Raw genomic sequence first — 20,977 nt, 5'->3', positions numbered from 1 at the left:
CATATTGTAGTTTTTGCAGAAGCACTGCATGCAGGGAATACAAAGCCATATCCGGTGTATATGTCTATTCCAGTTAGAATAAATCATTGCCACTTCTATGATGGAAGTGGTCCAATGTAATCAACCTGCTACTATGTAGCAGGCTGATCACCTCGGGGAATGATGCCATATTAGGGACTGAGTGTAGGTCTCTGCTGCTGGCAGACTGGGCATTCAGTAGTGGCCATAGCCAGATAGGTCTTGGTGAGTGGAAGTCCATGTTGTTGAGCCCATGCATAACCTCCCTCCCTACCACCAGCTCACTTTGTTCATGAGCCCACTGGGTAATGGCAAGAGTGGCTGAGGAAAGAGGATGACTTGTATCCACAGGATGGTCTCTTATCCACTTGATTAAATCTTCCTCTGCTGAAATCACTGTCTGGTGAGCATTTTCATGTTCACAGCATGTAACATCTGTTTACATCTTATCATACATATTATGTTACATATTACAAGACACTAATATCTTCATGTACTTTGTCCACTCAGAAAGGTCTAACCACATGCCTCCTTCACAGACCTCTTGCCACCAATTTTCTAACCATGCCCCTTCCAAGTCCCTAACAATCCAGCCAATCCATTAGCAACAGCCCATGAGTCAGTACACAGATGCACCTCTAGCCAGTTCTCCTTCCAAGCAAATTGAAAAACCAGGAGAACTGCTTGAAGTTTCACCTACTGGTAGGATTTCCCCTTACCACTCCCCTTTCAGAACATCCCAGAATGGGGTTGTAGTGCTGCAGCTGTCCACTTCCGGGTGGTTCCTACATATCATGCAGAACCATCTGTAAAGCAGGCCTGAGTTTTCGCTTCTTCATTCAATTGACTGTAAGGAACTTCCCATGAGGCCACAGTTCTGGTCTGGGAAAGAGAGAAGGTAAAGCGGCAGGAGTGGGGGCCATGAGGATTAGGGCCACTTCCTCACGTAACCTACCTGTGCCTTCAGGACCTTCTCAAGCCCTATCTCTAATATATCCTTTCCATTTTATGATGGAGTGCTGCTGTGCAATCCCAACCTCATGGCTTGGTGGGTCAGATGACACCCAGCTCATGACAGGCAACTCGGATCTCATGGTAACTTGGTGGCCCATGGCTAAGTGTTCAGTCTCTACTAAGGCCCAGTAGCAGGTGAAAAGCTGTTTCTCAAAAGGATGGTAGTTATCTGCAGCAGATGGTAAGGCTTTGCACCAAAATCCCGGGGATCTGAGTTATGATTCTCCTCTAGAGGCCTACCAAAGGCTTCCAGACAGCATCCATACTTTACACTGACACTTCTAGCACCACTGGATCTGCTGAATCATATGGCCCAAGTGGCAGAGCAGCTTGCACAGCAGCCTGGACTTGTAGCAGAGCCTCCTCTTTTTCTGGTGCCACTCAAAACCCAGCAGATTTTCTGGTCACTCAGTAAATGGGCCAGAGTAGCACACTCATATGATGAATACGTTGTCTCCAAAATCCAAAGACGCCAACTAGGCATTGTGCCTCTTTTTTGGCTATAGGATGGGCCAGATGCAACAGCCTATTTTTTTTCTTTTAATTTTTTTTATTAATTAAAAAAATTAAACAAAACATTTAGATATCATTCCATTCAACATATACAATCAGTAATTCTTAATATCATCACATAGTTGCATATTAATCATTTCTTAGTACATTTGCATTGATTTAGAAAAAGAAATAAAAAGACAACAAAAAAGAAATAAAATGATAAGAGAAAAAAAAAACTATACGTACCATACCCCTTACCACTCGCTTGCATTTACCACTATTTCAAACTGAATTTACTTTAACATTTGTTTCCCCTATTATTTATTTTTATTCCATATGTTCTACTCTTCTGTTGATATAGGAGCTAAGGAGCATCAGACATAAGGTTTTCACATTCACAGAGTCTCATTGTGAAAGCTATATCATTGTTCAATCATCATCAAGAAACATGGCTACTGGAACACAGCACTACATTTTCAGGCAATTCCCCCCAGCCTCTCCCCTACATCTTGAACAACAAGGTGATATCTACTTAATGCGTAAGAATAACCTCCAGGATAACCTCTCAACTCTGTTTGGAATCTCTCAGCCATTGACACTTTGTCTCATTTCACTCTTCCCCCTTTTGGTCGAGAAGGTTCTCTCAATCCCTTGATGTTAATTCTCAGCTCATTCTAGGGTTTTTCTCAGTCCTTTGATGCTGAGTCTCAGCTCATTCCAAGATCTTTGTCCCACGTTGCCAGGAAGGTCCACACCCCTGGGAGTCATGTCCCACGCAGAGAGGGGGAGGGTGGTGAGACTGCTCATCATATTAGCTGGAGAGAGAGGCCACATCTGAGCAACAAAAGATGCTGTCTTGGGGGTGACTCTTAGGCCTAAATTTTAAGTAGACTTGACCTATCCTTTGTGGGGTTAAGTTTCATGTGAACAAACCCCAAGACTGGGGGCTCAGCCTACAGCTCTGGTAGTCCACACTGCTTGTGAGAATATCAAGAATTCAACCTGGGGAAGTTGAATTTCTCCCCACTCTCACCATTCCCTGAAGGGGGCTTGCAAATAATTTTCCAGTCACTGATCAAATCATTCTGGGATTCATCGGGGGATCACTCTGGACAAATCAACAAAATCTCATGTGCTACCTGAGATTCCAAGTACTTATGTCATTCAGTCAAACTATCTACATGAGTTATATTAGGAAATGCTCTAGTCAAAATCTAAATTTTGTAACAAACATTTTTTGCTTTAGTCTCACACATACGGTGACATTTTAAAGTATTAATTATCATCTATTTTCAGCACCCCGCAGTAATGACATTCTTTTGTTCTTCCTCATGCCAAAACATTTTTAAAATTCGTACATTGTACATTTCACTATTATTATACACTCTAGGCATTCCTAGATTATACCATCTCAATCTTTAACATCTATCTTTCTTTCTGATTTCATTTCTGTCCCCAGCCCTCCTCCCTCTATCATTCTCACATGCAGCTCCATTCAGTGTTTTAACATAATTACATTACAGTTAGGTAGTATTGTGCTGTCCATTTCTGAGTTTTTGTATCCAGTCCTGTTGCACAGTCTGTATCCCTTCAGCTCCAATTACCCACTATCTTACCCTATTTCTATCTCCAGATGGTCTCTGTTATGAACGAAATATTCCAAGTTTATTCACTAATGTCGGTTCATATCAGTGAGACCATACAGTACTTATCCTTTAGTTTTTGGCTAGTCTTACACAGCATAATGTTCTCTAGGTCCATCCATGTTGTTACATACTTCATAAGTTTATCCTGTCTTAGAGCTGCATAATATTCCATTGTATGTATATACCACAGTTTGTTTAGCCACTCGTCTGTTGATGGGCATTTTGGCTGTTTCCATCTCCTTGCAGTTGTAAATAACGCTGCTATAAACATTGGTGTGCAAATGTCCGTTTGTGTCTTTGCCCTTAAGTCCTCTGAGTAGATACCTAGCAATGGTATTGCTGGGTCATATGGCAATTCTATATTCAGCTTTTTGAGGAACCGCAAACAAATGGTTGCACCATTTGACATTCCCACCAACAGTGGATAAGTGTGCCTCTTTCTCCACATACTCTCCAGCACTTGTCATTTTGTTTTGTTGATAATGGCCATTCTGGTGGGTGTGAGATGATATCTCATTGTGGTTTTGATTTGCATTTCTCTAATGGCCAGGGACATTGAGCATCTCTTCATGTGCCTTTTGGCCATTTGTATTTCCTCTTCTGAGAAGTGTCTGTTGAAGTCTTTTTCCCATTTTGTAATTGGATTGGCTGTCTTTTTGTTGTTGAGTTGAACAATCTCTTTATAAAAAATTCTGGATACTAGAATTTATCTGATATGTCATTTCCAAACATTGTCTCCCATTGTGTAGGCTGTCTTTTTACTTTCTTGATGAAGTTCTTTGATGCACAAAAGTGTTTAATTTTGAGGAGCTTCCATTTCTTTCTTTCTTTCTTCAGTGCTCTTGCTTTAGGTGTAAGGTCCATAAAACCGCCTCCAATTATAAGATTCATAAGATATCTCCCTACATTTTCCTCTAACTGTTTCATGGTCTTAGACCTAATGTTTAGATCTTTGATCCATTTTGAGTTAACTTCTGTATAGGGTGTGAGATACGGGTCTTCTTTCATTCTTTTGCATATGGATATCCAGTTCTCTAGGCACCATTTATTGAAGAGACTGTTCTGTCCCAGGTGAGTTGGCTTGACTGCCTTATCAAAGATCAAATGTCCATAGATGAGAGGGTCTATATCTGAGCACTCTATTCGATTCCATTGGTCGATATATCTATCTTTATGCCAATACCATGCTGTTTTGACCACTGTGGCTTCATAATATGCCTTAAAGTCCAGGAGCGTGAGACCTCCAGCTTCGTTTTTTTTTTCCTCAAGATATGTTTAGCAATTCGGGGCACCCTGCCCTTCCAGATAAATTTGCTTATTGGTTTTTCTATTTCTGAAAAGTAAGTTGTTGGGATTTTGATTGGTATTGCATTGAATCTGTAAATCAATTTAGGTAGAATTGACATCTTAACTATATTTAGTCTTCCAATCCATGAACATGGTATGCCCTTCCATCTATTTAGGTCTTCCGTGATTTCTTTTAACAGTTTCTTGTAGTTTTCTTTGTATAGGTCTTTTGTCTCTTTAGTTAAATTTATTCCTAAGTATTTTATTCTTTTAGTTGCAATTGTAAATGGAATTTGTTTCTTGATTTCCCCCTCAGCTTGTTCATTGCTAGTGTACAGAAACATTACAGATTTTTGAATGTTGATCTTGTAACCTGCCACTTTGCTGTACTCGTTTATTAGCTTTAGTAGTTTTGCTGTGGATTTTTCAGGGTTTTCGATGTATAGTATCATATCATCTGCAAACAGTGATAGTTGTACTTCTTCCTTTCCAATTCTGATGTCTTGTATTTCTTTTTCTTGCCTAATGCTCTGGCTAGAACTTTCAACACGATGTTGAATAACAGTGGTGATAGTGGGCATCCTTGTCTTGTTCCTGATCTTAGGGGGAAAGTTTTCAATTTTTCCCCATTGAGGATGATATTAGCTGTGGGTTTTTCATATATTCCCTTTATCATTTTAAGGACATTCCCTTGTATTCCTATCCTTTTAAGTGTTTTCAACAGGAAAGGATGTTGAATCTTGTCAAATGCCTTTTCTGCATCAATTGAGATGATCATGTGATTTTTCTGCTTTGATTTCTTGATATGGTGTATTACATTAATGGATTTTCTTATGTTGAACCTCCTTGCATACCTAGGATGAATCCTACTTGGTCATGATGTATAATTCTTTTAATGTGTTGCTGGATTCGATTTGCTAGACTTTGTTGAGGATTTTTGCATCTATATTCATTAAAGAGATTGGTCTGTAGTTTTCTTTTTGTAATATCTTTGCCTGGTTTTGGTATGAGGGTGATGTTGGCTTCATAGAATGAATTAGGTAGCTTTCCCTCCACTTCAATTTTTTTGAAGAGTTTGAGCAGAGTTGGTACTAATTCTTTCTGGAATGTTTGGTAGAATTCACATGTGAAGCCATCTGGTCCTGGACTTTTCTTTTTGGGAAGCTTTTGAATGACTGATTCAATTTCTTTACTTGTGATTGGTTTGTTGAGGTCATCTATTTCTTCTTGAGTCAAAGTTGGTTGTTCATGCCTTTCTAGGAACTTGTCCATTTCATCTACATTGTTGTATTTATTGGCATAAAGTTGTTCATAGTATCCTGTTATTACCTCCTTTATTTCTGTGAGGTCAGTAGTTATGTCTCCTCTTCCATTTCTAATCTTATTTATTTGCGTCCTCTCTCTTCTTCTTTTTGTCAATCTAGCTAAAGGCCCATCAATCTTGTTGATTTTCTCATAGAACCAACTTCTGGTCTTATTGATTTTCTCTATTGTTTTCATGTTCTCGATTTCTTTTATTTCTGCTCTAATCTTTGTTATTTCTTTCCTTTTGCTTGCTTTGGGGTTAGTTTGCTGTTCTAACTCCAGTTCTTCCAAGTGGACAGTTAATTCCCGAATTTTTGCCCTTTCTTCTCTTCTGATAGAGGCATTTAGGGCAATAAATTTCCCTCTTAGCACTGCCTTTGCTGCGTCCCATAGGTTTTGATATGTTGTGTTTTCATTTTCATTCGCCTCGAGATATTTACTAATTTCTCTTGTCATTTCTTCTTTGACCCACTGTTTGTTTAAGAGTGTGTTGTTGAGCCTCCACGTATTTGTGAGTTTTCTGGCACTCTGCCTATTATTGATTTCCAACTTCATTCCTTTATGAACTGAGAAAGTGTTGTGTATGATTTCAATCTTTTTAAATTTGTTGAGACTTGCTTTGTGACCCAGCATATGGTCTATCTTTGAGAATGATCCATGAGCACTTGAGAAAAAGGTGTATCCTGCAGTTGTGATGTGTAATGTCCTATAAACGTCTGTTAAGTCTAGCTCATTTATTGTAATATTCAAATTCTGTTTCTTTATTGATCCTGTGTCTAGATGTTCTGTCCATTGATGAGAGTGGGGAATTGAAGTCTCCAACTATTATGGTAGATGTGTCTATTTCCCTTTTCAGTGTTTGCAGTGTTTGCCTCATGTATTTTGGGGCATTCTGGTTCGGTGCATAAATATTTATGATTGTTATGTCTTCTTGTTTAATTGTTCCTTTTATTAGTAAATAGTATCCTTCTTTGTCTCTTTTAACTGTTTTACATTTGAAGTCTAATTTGTTGGATATTATTATAGCTACTCCTGCTCTTTTCTGGCTGTTATTTGTATGAAATATCTTTTCCCAACCTTTCACTTTCAACCTATGTTTATCTTTGGTTCTAAGATGTGTTTCCTGTAGATAGCATATAGAAGGATGCTGTGTTTTAATCCATTCTGCCAGTCTATGTCTTTTGATTGGGCAGTTCAGTCCATTAACATTTAGTGTTATTACTGTTTGGGTAGTACTTTCCTCTACCATTTTGCCTTTTGTATTTTATATATCATATCTAATTTTCCTTCTTTCTACACTCTTCTCCACACCTCTCTCTTCTGTCTTTTCGTATCTGTCTCTAGTGTTTCCTTTAGTATTTCTTGCAGAGCTGGTCTCTTGGTCACATATTCTCTCAGTGACTTTTTGTGTGAAAATACTTTAATTTCTCCCTTATTTTTGAAGGACAATTTTGCTGGGTATAGAATTCTCGGTTGGCTGTTTTTCTCTTTTAATAATTTAAATATATCATCCCACTGTCTTTTCGCCTCCATGGTTTCTGCTGAGAAATCTACACATAGTCTTATTGGGTTTCCCTTGTATGTGATGGATTGCTTTTCTCTTGCTGCTTTCAAGATCCTCTCTTACTCTTTGACCTCTGACATTCTGACTAGTGAGTGTCTTGGAGAACGTCTATTTGGATCTATTCTCTTTGGGGTGCGCTGCACTTCTTGGATCTGTAATTTTAGGTCTTTCATAAGAGTTGGGAAATTTTCAGTGATAATTTCTTCCATTAGTTTTTCTCCTCCTTTTCCCTTCTCTTCTCCTTCTGGGACACCCACAACATGTTTATTTGTGTGCTTCATATTATCATTCAATTCCCTGAGCCCCTGCTCATATTTTTCCATTCTTTTCCCTATAGTTTCTGTTTCTTTTTGGATTTCAGTTGTTCTATCCTCCAGTTCACTGATTCTAACCTCTGTCTCTTGAAATCTACCATTGTAGGTTTCCATTGTTTTTTTCATCTCTTCTGCTGTATCTTTCATTCCCATAAGTTCTGTGATTTGTTTTTTCAGATTTTCCATTTCTTCTTTTTATTCATCCCATGCCTTCTTCATGTCCTCCCTCAATTCATTGATTTGTTTCTTGATGAGGTTTTCCATTTCTGTTCGTATATTCTGAATTAGTTGTTTCAGCTCTTGTATCTCATTTGAACTATTGGTTTGTTCCTTTGACTGGGCCATATCTTCAATTTTCCTGGTGTGATTTGTTATTTTTTGATGGCATCTGGACATTTAATTAACTTAATTAGTTTATTCTGGAGATTGCTTTCACTTATCTTACCTAGGGTTTTCTTGCTAGATGAGTTTGTTGTCTATCTGTTCTTTGACCTTCAGTTCAGCTTTTTCTGGGCCTCTAGCTTAAGTTTTGTTTAACAGAGGATAATTTTTCAGTTCTTTTTTTCTTATTTCTTGTCCTGCTTGTAAGGGGCCTTTTCCTTCGCCACCCTTAGGAGGTTCTACATAGGAATTACAGACTCCAGTCGTGTTTTCCCGGACTAAACTGGCCTCCTTTCGGGGGGAAGGAGTCACCTGTGTCAGTTTTCCCTGAGGGTGAGACCCAGCAGGTTGAAAGACTTTCCTGTGAAGTCTCTGGGCTCTGTTTTTCTTATCCTGCCCAGTATGTGGTGCTTGTCTGTCTGCGGGTCCCACTAGCAAAAGATCTTGTGGCTCCTTTAAGTTTGGAAGGCTCTCCCTGCTGGGGGTGTGGTGGAGACAGAGGAAAGGTTGTAGGCTGGTTTTACTGGCTTCAAATTGCCAAGCCCTGGGGTCTGAATTCCTTGAGAGAGGGATTCCACCTGAGTTGCGTTTCACCCCTCCCCTGGGGAAGGCTCAGGCGTGAGACAGCTCTGAAAGCAGCCTGTTTCTGCATATGCCTGGGGCAGTTGCAGCCTGTGTAATCCCGCCCCTGAATCCAGAGGCAGTCAAGCCTCCACAGAAACAGCCACAAAAAGCCTCCGTTTCGTCCCCTTTCCTCTTTTTCGGTTAGCCCAATAGGCGACCTCCGCCTTGACAGTTTCGCCTGAGCTGGGGGCCTATTTTTAGTAGTCAGAATTTGTTTATTAATGCCACAATTGGTGTTTGATTAGACTCAGTCCCTGCTACTGTTAGAATCTCTTTCCTTTCCTTCTGGGAAGCCACCTGTGGGGGAGGGGCGCCGGGCGCCGGCCGCTGCGGCTTGGGGAACTGCCGCGGCTTGGTGAACTCACTGTTCCGGAGACTCACAGCCGGTCCAGCTGGTCCAGACTGGGGTACGCTGTGTGTCCGGTCACTATTGTGGCTCCGGGAGCTGTTCTGTACTATTTCTGGTTATTTAGTAGTTGTTCTGGAGGATGAACTAAAACGCGCACATTACTAAGCCGCCATCTTGGCCCCTCTCTCACTGTCTCTTTTTCGCAACAGCCTATTTTTCACCTCAGAAGGGATATCTCAACATGCCCACACCACTGAACACATCGAAATTTCACTAAGGTGGAAGGCGCTTGCATTTTTGTTGGATTTATCACCATCCCCTGACATGCAAATGCCTTACCAATAAGTCTAGAGTAGTTGCTACTTCTTGCTCACTAGGTACAATCAGTATGATACCATCAATATAATGGACCAGTGTGAGGTCTTATGGGAGAGAGAAAAGATTGAGGTCCCTGTGGTCAAGAGTGTGACATAAGGCTGGAGAGTTGATACACCCAAGGCAGAACAATGAAGGTGTACTGCTGGCCTTGTTTCTGGTGGTCCTTACTGACACCTATTGAGAAAAAAGCATTTTCCAGATCAATAGATGCATACCAGATACTAAGTGATATGTTGATTGCTCAAGCAATGACAACACATCTGGAACAGCAGCCGCACCTGGAGTCACCACCTAGTTAAGTTTATGACAATCTACTGTCATCCTCCAGTTCCATCTGTTTTCTGCACAAGCCTAATAGGACAGTTGAATGGGGATGTGATGGAAATCACAATCTCTGCATCCTTCAAGTCCTTAAGAGTGGCACTAATCTCTGCAATTCCTCTAGGAATACAGTATTGCTTTTGATTCACTATTTTGGTAGGTAGGGGGGCAGTTCTAGTGGTTTCCACTTGGTCTTTCCTACCATACCCCATGAGTTAGAGAACCATGTGGGGATTCTGCCATTTGCTGAGTCTGTTGATTCCAATTATGCATTTCTGGAACTGTGGAAATGACCACAGAATGGGTCTGGGGACCCACTAGACCCAGTGTTAGAGAGGTCTGAGCTAAAACTCCATTAACCCCTACTGACTGGTGAACCAGAGTGACATTTTGGGTCTCCTGGAATTAGTGTCACTTCTGGGACAGTGTCTAATAATTTCCAAAATATATGATCATTTCCTTTTCCTATGTACAGTCACCCTGGTAAAAGCCCATAGGTCTCCCTGGGGAAGGCTGGAAGGAAAGTTAGTGTAAATTTTGGGCAGTGTAAATGGATCCTTCCCCAAGAGTACCCAGCTCTCCCCTTATTCAAAGGGCTCTGGGTCTGTAAACTGTTTCAAGTCTAGAAATTGATTAAGGGACCATGGCTCTCTATTTTTGTAATTCAAGTTAGACTTCTGTTCACTTGACCTAGAATTCTTCTGCTTATACAGCTCAAACAAGAACTTAGTAGGTTTCCCATCTGTTTTTCTTCTAGGTACCCCATGATCTACTAGCCAACACCACAAGTCTCTGTGAGTCCGATTATTTTGACTGCTGCACTGAGTCTGCTGTCCATTATGGTGGCCAGGCCCACCTTGTCTATAGTGATTAACTGTCATCACATGGCTTCTGTCAACTTGGGATCTGATCATCCCCATTGTGTTTAAGGATTCAAACTCAGTGACAGCATTTCCCATAGTAATATCTGACCTACAGAGAAGGGCAACTACAGAGCTCTTCAGGGATGTTATAGCTAGTCTCACAAGTTTATTCTTAAGGTTCTGTTGAAAGATGTGTCCTCTGAACACTCCTGGAGTGTGTGAGCAGGTTGTCCATGATAAATTCACTCTAACAATTCCATCTCTCTAAGCCTCTGGATCCCCCTTCATCTTTATTACACCAGGGCAGTTCTGGCATGTCAATCTCAGGTAATGTTGGCCACCTTTGGATCTATGTTTCAGTCAACCATCCAAAGTTAATGCAATTTTTAACCCCTTGAGCTACAATACAGAATGCATAATCGCTGCTTAGTGGACCCATATCAATAAATTTAGCTAGACCCAACTTTATATTCCTTCCACCATTATCCCACACCCTTAATATCCATTCCCATACATATCCCCCTGATTTCTGTCTATGTAGACTGGAAAACTCATGCAGTTCTTTTGGAATATAGTGTACCTCCTCAAGGGTCACACTTCATACCTCACCGTTTGGGGCCTGTTGATACTTTAGTATAGTTAAAGGTCTTGAAAAAATGAGGGGTTGGGGGGTGGGTCATGAAAAGAAATAGGAGTGTTTTTCAAGGCAATTACCTCAAGGCATTCCATTGCAGTTTCATCTGGTAAAACATGATTAGTTTCTCCAGACAGAGGAGTGAGGGCTGTTTCCCCAGGGGTGGTCATTACATTGTTAGCATGCAGTGAAGCTTAATCTCATTAGGGGGAGGTTGATGGCAGACCCCTCTGAGAAGACTGGTGGCCAGAAAGCTGTTTCCTCAAGGCAGTACATTACAGATATATCTAGCAAAGACTCAGCAGATTCCACAGATCCCAATTCCCCATTGCCATCATGAGGCCATATATCACCATCCCATGTTTCAGGATCCCATTCTTTTCCAATCAAAGCCTTTACTTCAATAGCAGATACCCTGCAAAGTGGAGATTTTGGTTTACTGCCACTTGCACAATGAGTTTGCGTCTGGTTTTCAGAGATCTCAAGACTGCAACCCTAGGAAATAATATTTTCTTTCAGGGCACATGTGGAAACTTTTACACCATTCACACAGCACTGAAGTTTCAAATTTGAAGCCTTCAGCTCATCCCTTTCCCTCATCACTGTACTCAGCTAACAACAACCAGCCAACATCTTATACCTCTTAATTACACAAAACTCCGTAAATGTGTCAAAAACATTCTCACCCAGAACCTTGCCTTGTATAAGCATGTAATTAGCAGAATCTAATGGTGATATTTTGAGTATCCCTTCTGCCAACTCACCCCATGGACTGTCAGTGTCATCTTCTTTATTGGAAACAGAGTCATTAGTGATTCTGAGTCTAATAAGAGTAGAAGCTCAATTATAAAAACCCATTTTTAAGATTCTGTTTCTCAACTGCTATTGCGTGCTATGAGCTATGTTCAACAGGAAAACATCAGCACTATCTCAGCAACAGCTGAGGTAAATAATGAGGGGAGGGACAACAGTTAAGAGGAGGTTTAGATCTCCTTTTTGGCAGGGGTATGTTTATTGGTTTTCTTTCTCTTGGGAACAATGAAGTGATATAAAATTGAGAATGTTGATGGACTGTGGACTTTGGGCCTTCTACATGATGTCCGATGAATGCAGGTGGCTGAAAGATGCACTGATGGAGAAGTAGATTGGCGAACAATGGTGTATACTTATGAATGAAGGTTGTGCTGCTACAAAAAAGGGACAAAGTCGTGAGGCATGCAACGACGTGAATGAACATGTGGGACATTTGGTGAGACAAAATAAGCCAGAGACAAAAAAACAACAACAATGGTATGGTCACCTTTAGAAAATGCTTGTAGGAAAACAGGGGCCTAGATGGTAAGCTGTTAGAGCAGACACATTAAGTCTGGTATGGTGATTATTATTTCTGGATTTTGAGAGGCTGTTTTATATATATAACCTGATATTTAAAGATAAGAACGAAGCCGAATACGTTGGGGTTAAAGTAATTCAGAACATAGGGGTAAGGAAGACAGGGTCTCAAAGACATACTCTTTGAGACCAATGGAAGGAAGGTTCATTTGGTCTGGAACAGAAATTTTCTGTAGTGCATAATCTAATTCAACCTATCTGTATAGCTCATTTGAACAACTGAAACATAGGGAGCACAGAATAAGAAAGAGATCATTTAATCCTGCATAGATTATTGTAATGCCTGGATACATCCTAGAGTATATTAAGCAGATAATCAAAAAGTATTGGCAGGGCGCACGAGTAGTTCAGTGGTAGATTGTTCACCTTGCATGCGGGAGACCTGGGTTTGATTCCCAGACCAAGCACCCAAAAAAATAAAATAAAAACTATTGGCAAAGTCCCCTGAGGGATGGGAGAAAAATACGGAACTATTAAACCTTATCATCAGGGAATCCCCTGATACTGTGTCAAACTTTAGGGACGCCCAACTCAATAGGCCATGCCCTCAATCATGACACTTACTCTTGTGAAGCTTATGTAGGTAGTAGAGAAGCTTAGATTACCTATAGGCATGCCTAAGAGTTACTTCTAGAGGACCTCTTTTGTTACTCAGATGTGGCCTCAGTCTCTCTAAACTCAACTCTGCAAGTGAAATCATTGCCATCCCCCCTACGTGGGACATGACATCCAGGGGTGAAAGTCTCCCTGGCAATGTGGGAGATGACTCCCAAGGATGACTCCAGACCTGGCATTGTGGGATCAACAATTCCATCCTGACCAAAAGTGGGAAAAGAAGTGCTATTAATAAAATAACAGTGGTAGAGAGATTTCAAAATGAAGTCAAGAGGCTACTCTGGAGGTTGCTCTTATGCAAACTTCTGTTAGACCTTGCTACCTATCATAACCTGCCAACCCCCAACCAGAACCATTTCAGCCAATCCTAAAGAATACCTAGGGCAATATATAAGATTCCACAAGGGTTCCATGCACTAGAGTAACTTTCCAGAAACCTATAACCTCCATATGAGTCCCTGGTCCAGATAAGTCCTGAAATCTAGCCCAGCCTCTCCAGAACATCAGGTAGTTCCATCTCCCTACTCCATATTAATGACAGTCTTCCAATATGAAAAATTTAGAACGGACATAGCCCAAACACCCCTAAAGCGAGGGATGAAAAGATCAAAGGTGATGGCAGAGTTATACATAGAAGATAGGTTTTAACAAATGAATATGATTGCTGAATCATTAAATTGGTATCTCTTTTAGTCTCCAGTATTTTAGAGTAGCTAGAAGTAAAAACCTAAAATTGTGAAACCGTAATCCATGTCAAAGTCTGAAATACGTTCTACAACGAATTGTGGTGCTGTACTTTGAAATTTATAGCTTTTTTGTATATATGTTTTTTTCACAAAAAAAGAAGGAAAAAAAGCCAATTGTGATAACAAAATATTAAGCCCTCTAGCCTCCTATATTCTGGAGTAGCTAGAATGAAAAATATGAGAGGCTTGTATGGTAGCCCATGACAAACTCTGGTATCTGTCCTGTAACTACATGTTGAAGAGTGCTTTGAAAACTATTGCCTTTTTATTTCTTTGCTTTGTATATATGTTATACTATACAATTAAAGAAAGGTTTAAAAAGAAAAAAAAGTCTATGGAAAAAATATTAACAAGAAAGTTTTTAAATCTTGAAAAGCTCTAAAAAAATAATAAAAAAATGATAAGCAGAAAGGGGCTGCTGGAAGGGGGAGGGAGGGAATGCTTTTATCAGATTAATAGGATTTATATCCAATATACTGAATGTTCCTTCAGAGGTAAGAGTTATATACTGTAAATATTTGGCTTATTTGGCACTATTGTAAGTTCTGCATTTATACAAAGCTCTCTGCTTATCATGGAACAAAATAAAAACTGTAGACTTTGTAGGCATTTTTCTTTACTCAGCCACTACTAATTCAACTGCCAAAAATGAAAGTGCAAAATTGTATATTTTTAAGAACAAATTTAAAATAAAATTTTGATGTTTCTTAGATCACAAGAAATACAAATCTATATAGCATAATAAAACCTGAAATAAGAAAAAAAAAAAGAAAAAGATTCTGTTTCTCAAGAACTACTCCCAGTACCAAGCTGCGTTAGTCAGAGTTCTCTAGAGAAACAGAACCAACAGGAGAGATCTGTAAATATGAGATTTATAAAGGGGTCTCATGCAACCATGGAATGGAAGAGTCCAAAATCCGTTAAGGCAGGTTGTGAAGCTGGTGACTCCAATAAAGTATCTGGACAAACTCCACAGGAGAGGCTTGCTAACTGAAGAAGCAGTGAGTCTCCTTTTCCTTAAAAGCCTTCAACTGAGTGGATTATCTCATTGTAGGAGACAGGCCCTAGTTGACTGCAGATGTGATCAGCCACAAGTGCAATCAACTGAATGACGAATTAATCCACCAGCCAGGAAATATCCTTGCAGCAATGGTCAGGCCAGTGTTCGCCTGACCAGACAACTGGACACAATCATGGGGCCAAGCTGACACCAGAACCTAACCATCACAGATGTCAACAGCCAAAAGAAAAGGAGGAGTCCTACTTTATACTCTATACAAAAGCAAGTTAAAAATGGGTTAATGACCTAAATGTAAGATCCCATACCATAAAACATCTAGAAGAAAAATGCAGGGAACCATCTTCAATATCTAGTAATAGGCAGTATCTTTAATTTTACATGTAAAGTACAAGCAGTGAAAGAAAATAGATAAACGGAAACTCCTTAAGATCAAGAGCTCCTATGCTCAAAGGAATTTGTCAAAAAGATGAAGCAGCAGCCACACCAATGAGAGAAAATATCTGGAAATCACATATAGGATAAAGGCTTGATATCCTGTGTACATAAAGAAATTATACAGCTAAACAACAAAAGAGCAGACAATCTAATTATAAAATGGGCAGAGACATGAATAGACACTTTTCTGAAGAACAAATATATGGCTAAAAAGTACGTGAAGAGATGCTCATTTTCATTAGCTATAAGGGAAATGCAAATAAAGATATAATGAGATACCACTTCAAACCCAGCTAAAAGAAAACTACAAATGTTGGAGAGGATGTGGAGAAATTGGAACACTTACTCATCATTTGTAGGAATGTATTTTGGTGCAGCCACTGTGGAAAACATTTTGGTGATTCCTAAGAGAACTAAATATTGAGTATATCTCAATACTTGGTATATACCCAGAAGAGCTGAAAGCAGTGATATGGACAGATATTAGCACACTGATGTTTATAGCAGCACTATTCACAATTGCTAAAAGATGGAAACAATCCAAATGTCCATTAACAGATGAGTGGATAATGTGGTATATACATTGATGGAACATTATGCAACAGTAAGGTGAAATGAGGTCCTGCAGCATATGATGTGGATGAACCTTGAGGATATAATGCTGAATGAAATAAGTTAGACACAAAAGGACAGATACTGTATGATTTTGCTATTATGACTCTGGTAAAGGTAATCTCAGGAGTCACACTGAATATAGCAGAATATAGCAGACCCAGAGGTATATCAGAGTCAGAGACGGAGGAAAGGCTATCCAATCAGGTTGACCTGAATGCAAGGGAATGGACTGAAGTGACAGTAATTAATTAGCAGGGCTATAAGTAAGATTGTCATATTTTAGGTGAATATGATTGAAAGGGGATGTATCGTGTCATGTATTCTACTGATTAAATCTACAATTATAAATAAGTTCTTACATGAACTATTCCAAAGGTTTGATACTGGACAAAGAGTCAATAGTAGAGGGGGCTAGAGAAAAACTAAAAATGCATGCTACAGTCAGTAGTTAACAGCAAAACATCAACAGTACCACAGCACTACAAGGGGGAACTAACTAGGGGTTGGGGGATAAGTGATAACGAGTAGTTTTTACTTGATAACCGATGATGCTATGTTTGTTGGTTCTCTGCCGTTGCGGACCAATGAAAACTGTCTGAAATTGAGAGTGCTGCTGTGCTGATTTGAAATTTTTATGTACCCCAGAAAAGCCATGTTTTAATCCTGATCCAATCCTGTGTGGGCAGTTGTTTCTTTTAATCCAAATCCAATACCCTAACCTTTTGATTAGGGTATTTCTATGGACACATGACATGCCTAATTGTGGGTGTGGCCTTTTGATTAGATGGAGATGTGACTCCACCCATTCAAAGCAGGTCTTAATTTACTGAAGTCCTTAAAAAGAAGAAATATTTTGAAGAAGCCTCAGGAACAGATGCAGACACTTGGAGAACAGTTGCTTCAGAGCCGATAGAGCCAACACGAGGAAAAGATGTTTGGAGATGCAGGGCCCAGCAGACATTGCGGTGTGCCTGCCCATGAGAAGCTAAGCAAGTCAGAACCCAGAGCTGTGTCCTGAAGGAGCTAAGGTAAGGCCCACAGACACAAAGTGATGAAACCCCAAAGGAAACACAGGCTGAAAGCAATGAAGCCCAGGAGCAAGGGACCAGCAGATGCCAGCCTCGTGCCTTCCCAGCTGACAAAGGTGTTCCGGTCTTTTCTTGAATGAAGGTAACTTCTTGTTAGTGCCTTAGTTTGGACATTTTCTCAGCACTACAACCATAAACTTGTAGCACTACAACTATAAACTTGTGATTTATTAAATTCCCTTTTTAAAAGCCATTCATTTCTAGTATATTGCTTTCCGGCAGTATTAGCAGACTAATATAGATAGATGCTGATTGTAAAACCAAATGAAGATACTGTAAGTCATGGTTTATTTTGGACATTATCCATGATGTCCAATAGGGAGAGAGCCAAAGGGCAAGATACATCTTAGACTATGGTGGGCTGATAATTAAAATATATTTGTAGAATCCCTCGAGGGTCCGAAAGGAAAAAAAAAAAAAAAAGGAACTATGAAACTTTCCCATCTGGGAAACCCCGGATATCATCTCAAACACTGGGGACTCTCCAGAAAATAGGCTAAGCTCTTGATTTTGAGGCTTGCCCTTATCTTATTTCTGTTGAGGAGAAGCTAATATGACCTATATGAGGCCTAAGAGTTGGTTCTAGAAAACCTATTTTGTTGCTCAGATGTGGCCTCTCTCTTTAAGTCCAACTTTGCAAGGAAAATCATCACCCTCCCCACTATGTGGGACATGACATTCAAGGGTAAAAATCTCCCTGACAACATGGGGCTAGACTACTAGGGATGAGTCTGGCCCTGGCACCGTGGGATTGACGCCTTCCTGACCAAAAGTGGAAAAAGGAAAAGAAGTATAATTAAGGCATCAGTGGCTAAGAGAGATCAAATAGAGTCAAGAGGCTATTCTGGAGGATAATTTTAGACAAACTTCAGTTAGGCAGTGCTCATTGCCATGGTTTGCTAAACCCCAACCAACAACACTCCTGTTAACTCTTAAGAACACTTAGGACTTGAACTGAGACTCTATAAAAGTTTCATGCACTAAGTCTGCTTTATTGGAGCCTATAATTCCTGGAGGGTTCCTAGGTCAGATAAATCATGAAACCCAGAGGGAACAGCCTCTCCAAAATTATCAATTACTTATATTCCCCTATCCTTTAACGCTGACACCCCCTCTCAACAGGAAAAAGTCAGAACAGGCATTACTTAAAGACCCCTGTTGATTGGGAGAAGGCTCAAAGGAGAAGAAGGACGTATAACAGAGAAAATAGTACTTAACAAATGAGTATGACTCCTGAATCACTATATTAATATTCCTTCTACCTCCAGTGTTTTGGAGTGGCTAAGAAGGACAAATCTGAGATGGTGGAATAGTACCCTATGACAAAATCTGGTGATCTGCTCTGTAACTACCAGTTGAAGTGAGCTTTGAAAATTATTGCTTTTTCTTTTTTTACTTTGTATATATGTTATATTTCACAATAAAAAACGTTAAAATAAAACTAGCAATAATAGTGCCTATAGCGCATATAAATCTAAAGGTTACAAAAAATACATGTAATATACTTAGTATGGAGCTTGACACAAATTAAGTACTTAATAAATGTTAGATATCACTATATCTCCATGTATTTGTACACATAGATCTTACCTTTGTCTAGAATATTCTCAATCAAGTTGTTTGAGTGGAAAGTTCTTATTATTCTTCTAAGATCACCGAAAGCAAGAACTTCTGGGTAGTTTTCCATTTTTGAAACCGGATTTTTGTGCTCCTTTATTCAGTCTACCTTAGAACCCTTTTTTCTCACATTATAGTACCCACCCAATATATCTAACTGTTTAAGACTATAAGACCTTTCAGGAGAGGGAGAATGTCTTTTCATCATGTCAAATAGCTAACCAGAGTATATGACAAATATTTGGTGCTTAAAAATATTTGTTGATTAAATAAAATGGAGTATATTAATTGAGTTTCCCCAGTATCTAGCTTTACAAATTACCGAGAAGCAATGTTCTTCTAACCTGCCTGCCTACTTTGTGAATATATTATTCTTTCAACTAGCATGGAAATTTTCATTTCTTTTTCTTTTTTTTTTTTTACATACCATACCCCTTACCCCTCCCTTTCACTGAGCACTAGCATTTCAATCTATTAAATTTATTTTAACATTTGTTCCCCCTATTATTTATTTATTTTTAATCCATGTTTTATTTGTCTGTCAATAAGGTAGATAAAAGGAGCATTAGACACAAGGTTTTCACAATCACACAGTCATACTGTGAATCCTATACCATTATACAGTCATCTTCAAGAAACATGGCTACTTCCGGAGAAGATGGCGGCTTAGTAAGGTGCGCGTGTCTTAGTTCCTCCTCCAGAACAACTACTAAATAACTAGAAACAGTACAGAACAGCTCCCGGAGCCACGACAGAGAGCAGACACACAGTGTACCCCAGTCTGGAACGGCAGGACTGGCTACGAGACTCCGCTGTGGTGAGGTCCCTGAGTGGTGCGCGCTTCCCCGGGCCGTGGCGGCTGGTGGCCGGCCCCCCTCCCTCCCTCCATCCCGGTCCGGCTTAGAGACTCGGCTCAGCGGTTCCCCAAGCCGCGGTGGCCGGTGACTGGAGCCCCTCCCACACACGCGGCTTCCCAGGCCGGTTGGGAGCCTCAGATCAGCGATTCCCCAAGCTGCGGCGGCAGGTGACCAGAGCCCCTCCCACACACGTGGCTTTCCGGGCCGGCCGGGAGCCTTGGATCAGCGGTTCCCCAAGCCACGGTGGCGGGCGACCGGAGCCCCTCCCACACATGCGGCTTCCCAGGCCGGCTGGGAGCCTCGGATCGGCGGTTCCCCAAGCCGCGGCGGCCGGCACTCCTCCCCAACGCGCGGCTTCCCAGGCCGGCTGGGAGCCTCAGATCAGTGGTTACCCAAGCTGCAGCGGCCGGTGACCAGAGCCCCTCCCACAAACGCGGCTTCCCGGGCCGGCTGGGAGCCTCGGATCGGTGGTTCCCCAAGACGCGGTGGCCGGTGATCAGAGCCCCTCCCACACACGTGGCTTCCCGGGCCGGCTGGGAGCCTCGGATCGGCGGTTCCCCAAGCCGTGGCGGCCGGTGCCCCTACCCCATGCGCGGCTTCCCAAGATGGCTGGGAGCCTCGGATCAGTGGTTCCCCAAGCCACAGCAGTCGGCGACTGGAGCCCCTCCCACACACGTGGCTTCCCGGGCAGGCTGGGAGCCTCGGATCAGCGGTTCCCCAAGCCGTGGCGGCGGGTGACCGGAGCCCCTACCACACGCGGCTTACCGGGCCGGCTGGGAGCCTCAGATCAGCGGTCCCACAAGCCGCGGCAGCCGGCACCCCTCCCCCACAGGCGACTTCCCAGAGGGAAAGGAAAGAGTCTCCAACAGTAGTAGAGACTGAGCCCAACCTAACACCAGTAGTGGCATTAATGAACAACTTCTGACTACGAAAAACAGGCCCTCAGCTCAGGCAAAACTGATCAAGGCAGAAGTCGCCTATTGGGCTAATGGAAAAAGAGGAAAGGGGGTGAAACAGAGCCTTCTGCGGCTGTTTCTGCAGAGGCTTGGTTGCCTCTGGGCTCAGCACTGGGATTACACAGGTTGTGACTGCCCCAAATGCAGACGCGGGCTGCTTTCAGGGCTCTCTACCACCTGAACCTTCCCCACGGGGGGGCTGGGGGGGTAGGGGGGTGGGTAAACGCAACTCAGAGGGAATCCCTCTCTGAAGGAATTCAGATCCCAGGACTTCACAATTTGAAGTCATTAAAACCAACCTACAACCTTTCCTCTGTCTCCACCACACACCCAGCAGCAAGAGTCTTCCAAAGTTAAAGGAGCCACAACACCTTTTGCTGGTGGGACCCACAGACAGACAAGCACCATATACTGGGCAGGATAAGAAAAACAGAGCCCAGCG

At 41.4% G+C, this 20,977-nt stretch overlaps 1 protein-coding gene across 4 annotated transcripts in view; it reads right to left on the bottom strand.

The window, feature by feature from the left end:
- Window positions 1-20,977, bottom strand: part of SLC12A6 (solute carrier family 12 member 6) — a 200,971-nt gene that overhangs the window by 11,042 nt on the left and 168,952 nt on the right. Inside the window, exon 24 of one of the 4 annotated variants that reach the window (XM_077127352.1) lies at window positions 2,118-2,342. The exons of the other annotated variants lie outside the window; for them this stretch is intronic. Coding sequence (XP_076983467.1) covers window positions 2,339-2,342 — 4 coding nt within the window. The 3' untranslated portion in view covers window positions 2,118-2,338. Of the gene's footprint in view, window positions 1-2,117; window positions 2,343-20,977 lie in introns of those variants that run through there. 4 annotated transcript variants of the gene reach the window in all.

Source organism: Tamandua tetradactyla, chromosome 14 (genome assembly GCF_023851605.1).
Source record: "Tamandua tetradactyla isolate mTamTet1 chromosome 14, mTamTet1.pri, whole genome shotgun sequence".
Lineage (NCBI taxonomy): Eukaryota > Metazoa > Chordata > Mammalia > Pilosa > Myrmecophagidae > Tamandua > Tamandua tetradactyla.
Note: the sequence above shows the minus strand (reverse complement) of the source record. Positions and strands in the feature narration are given on the sequence as shown.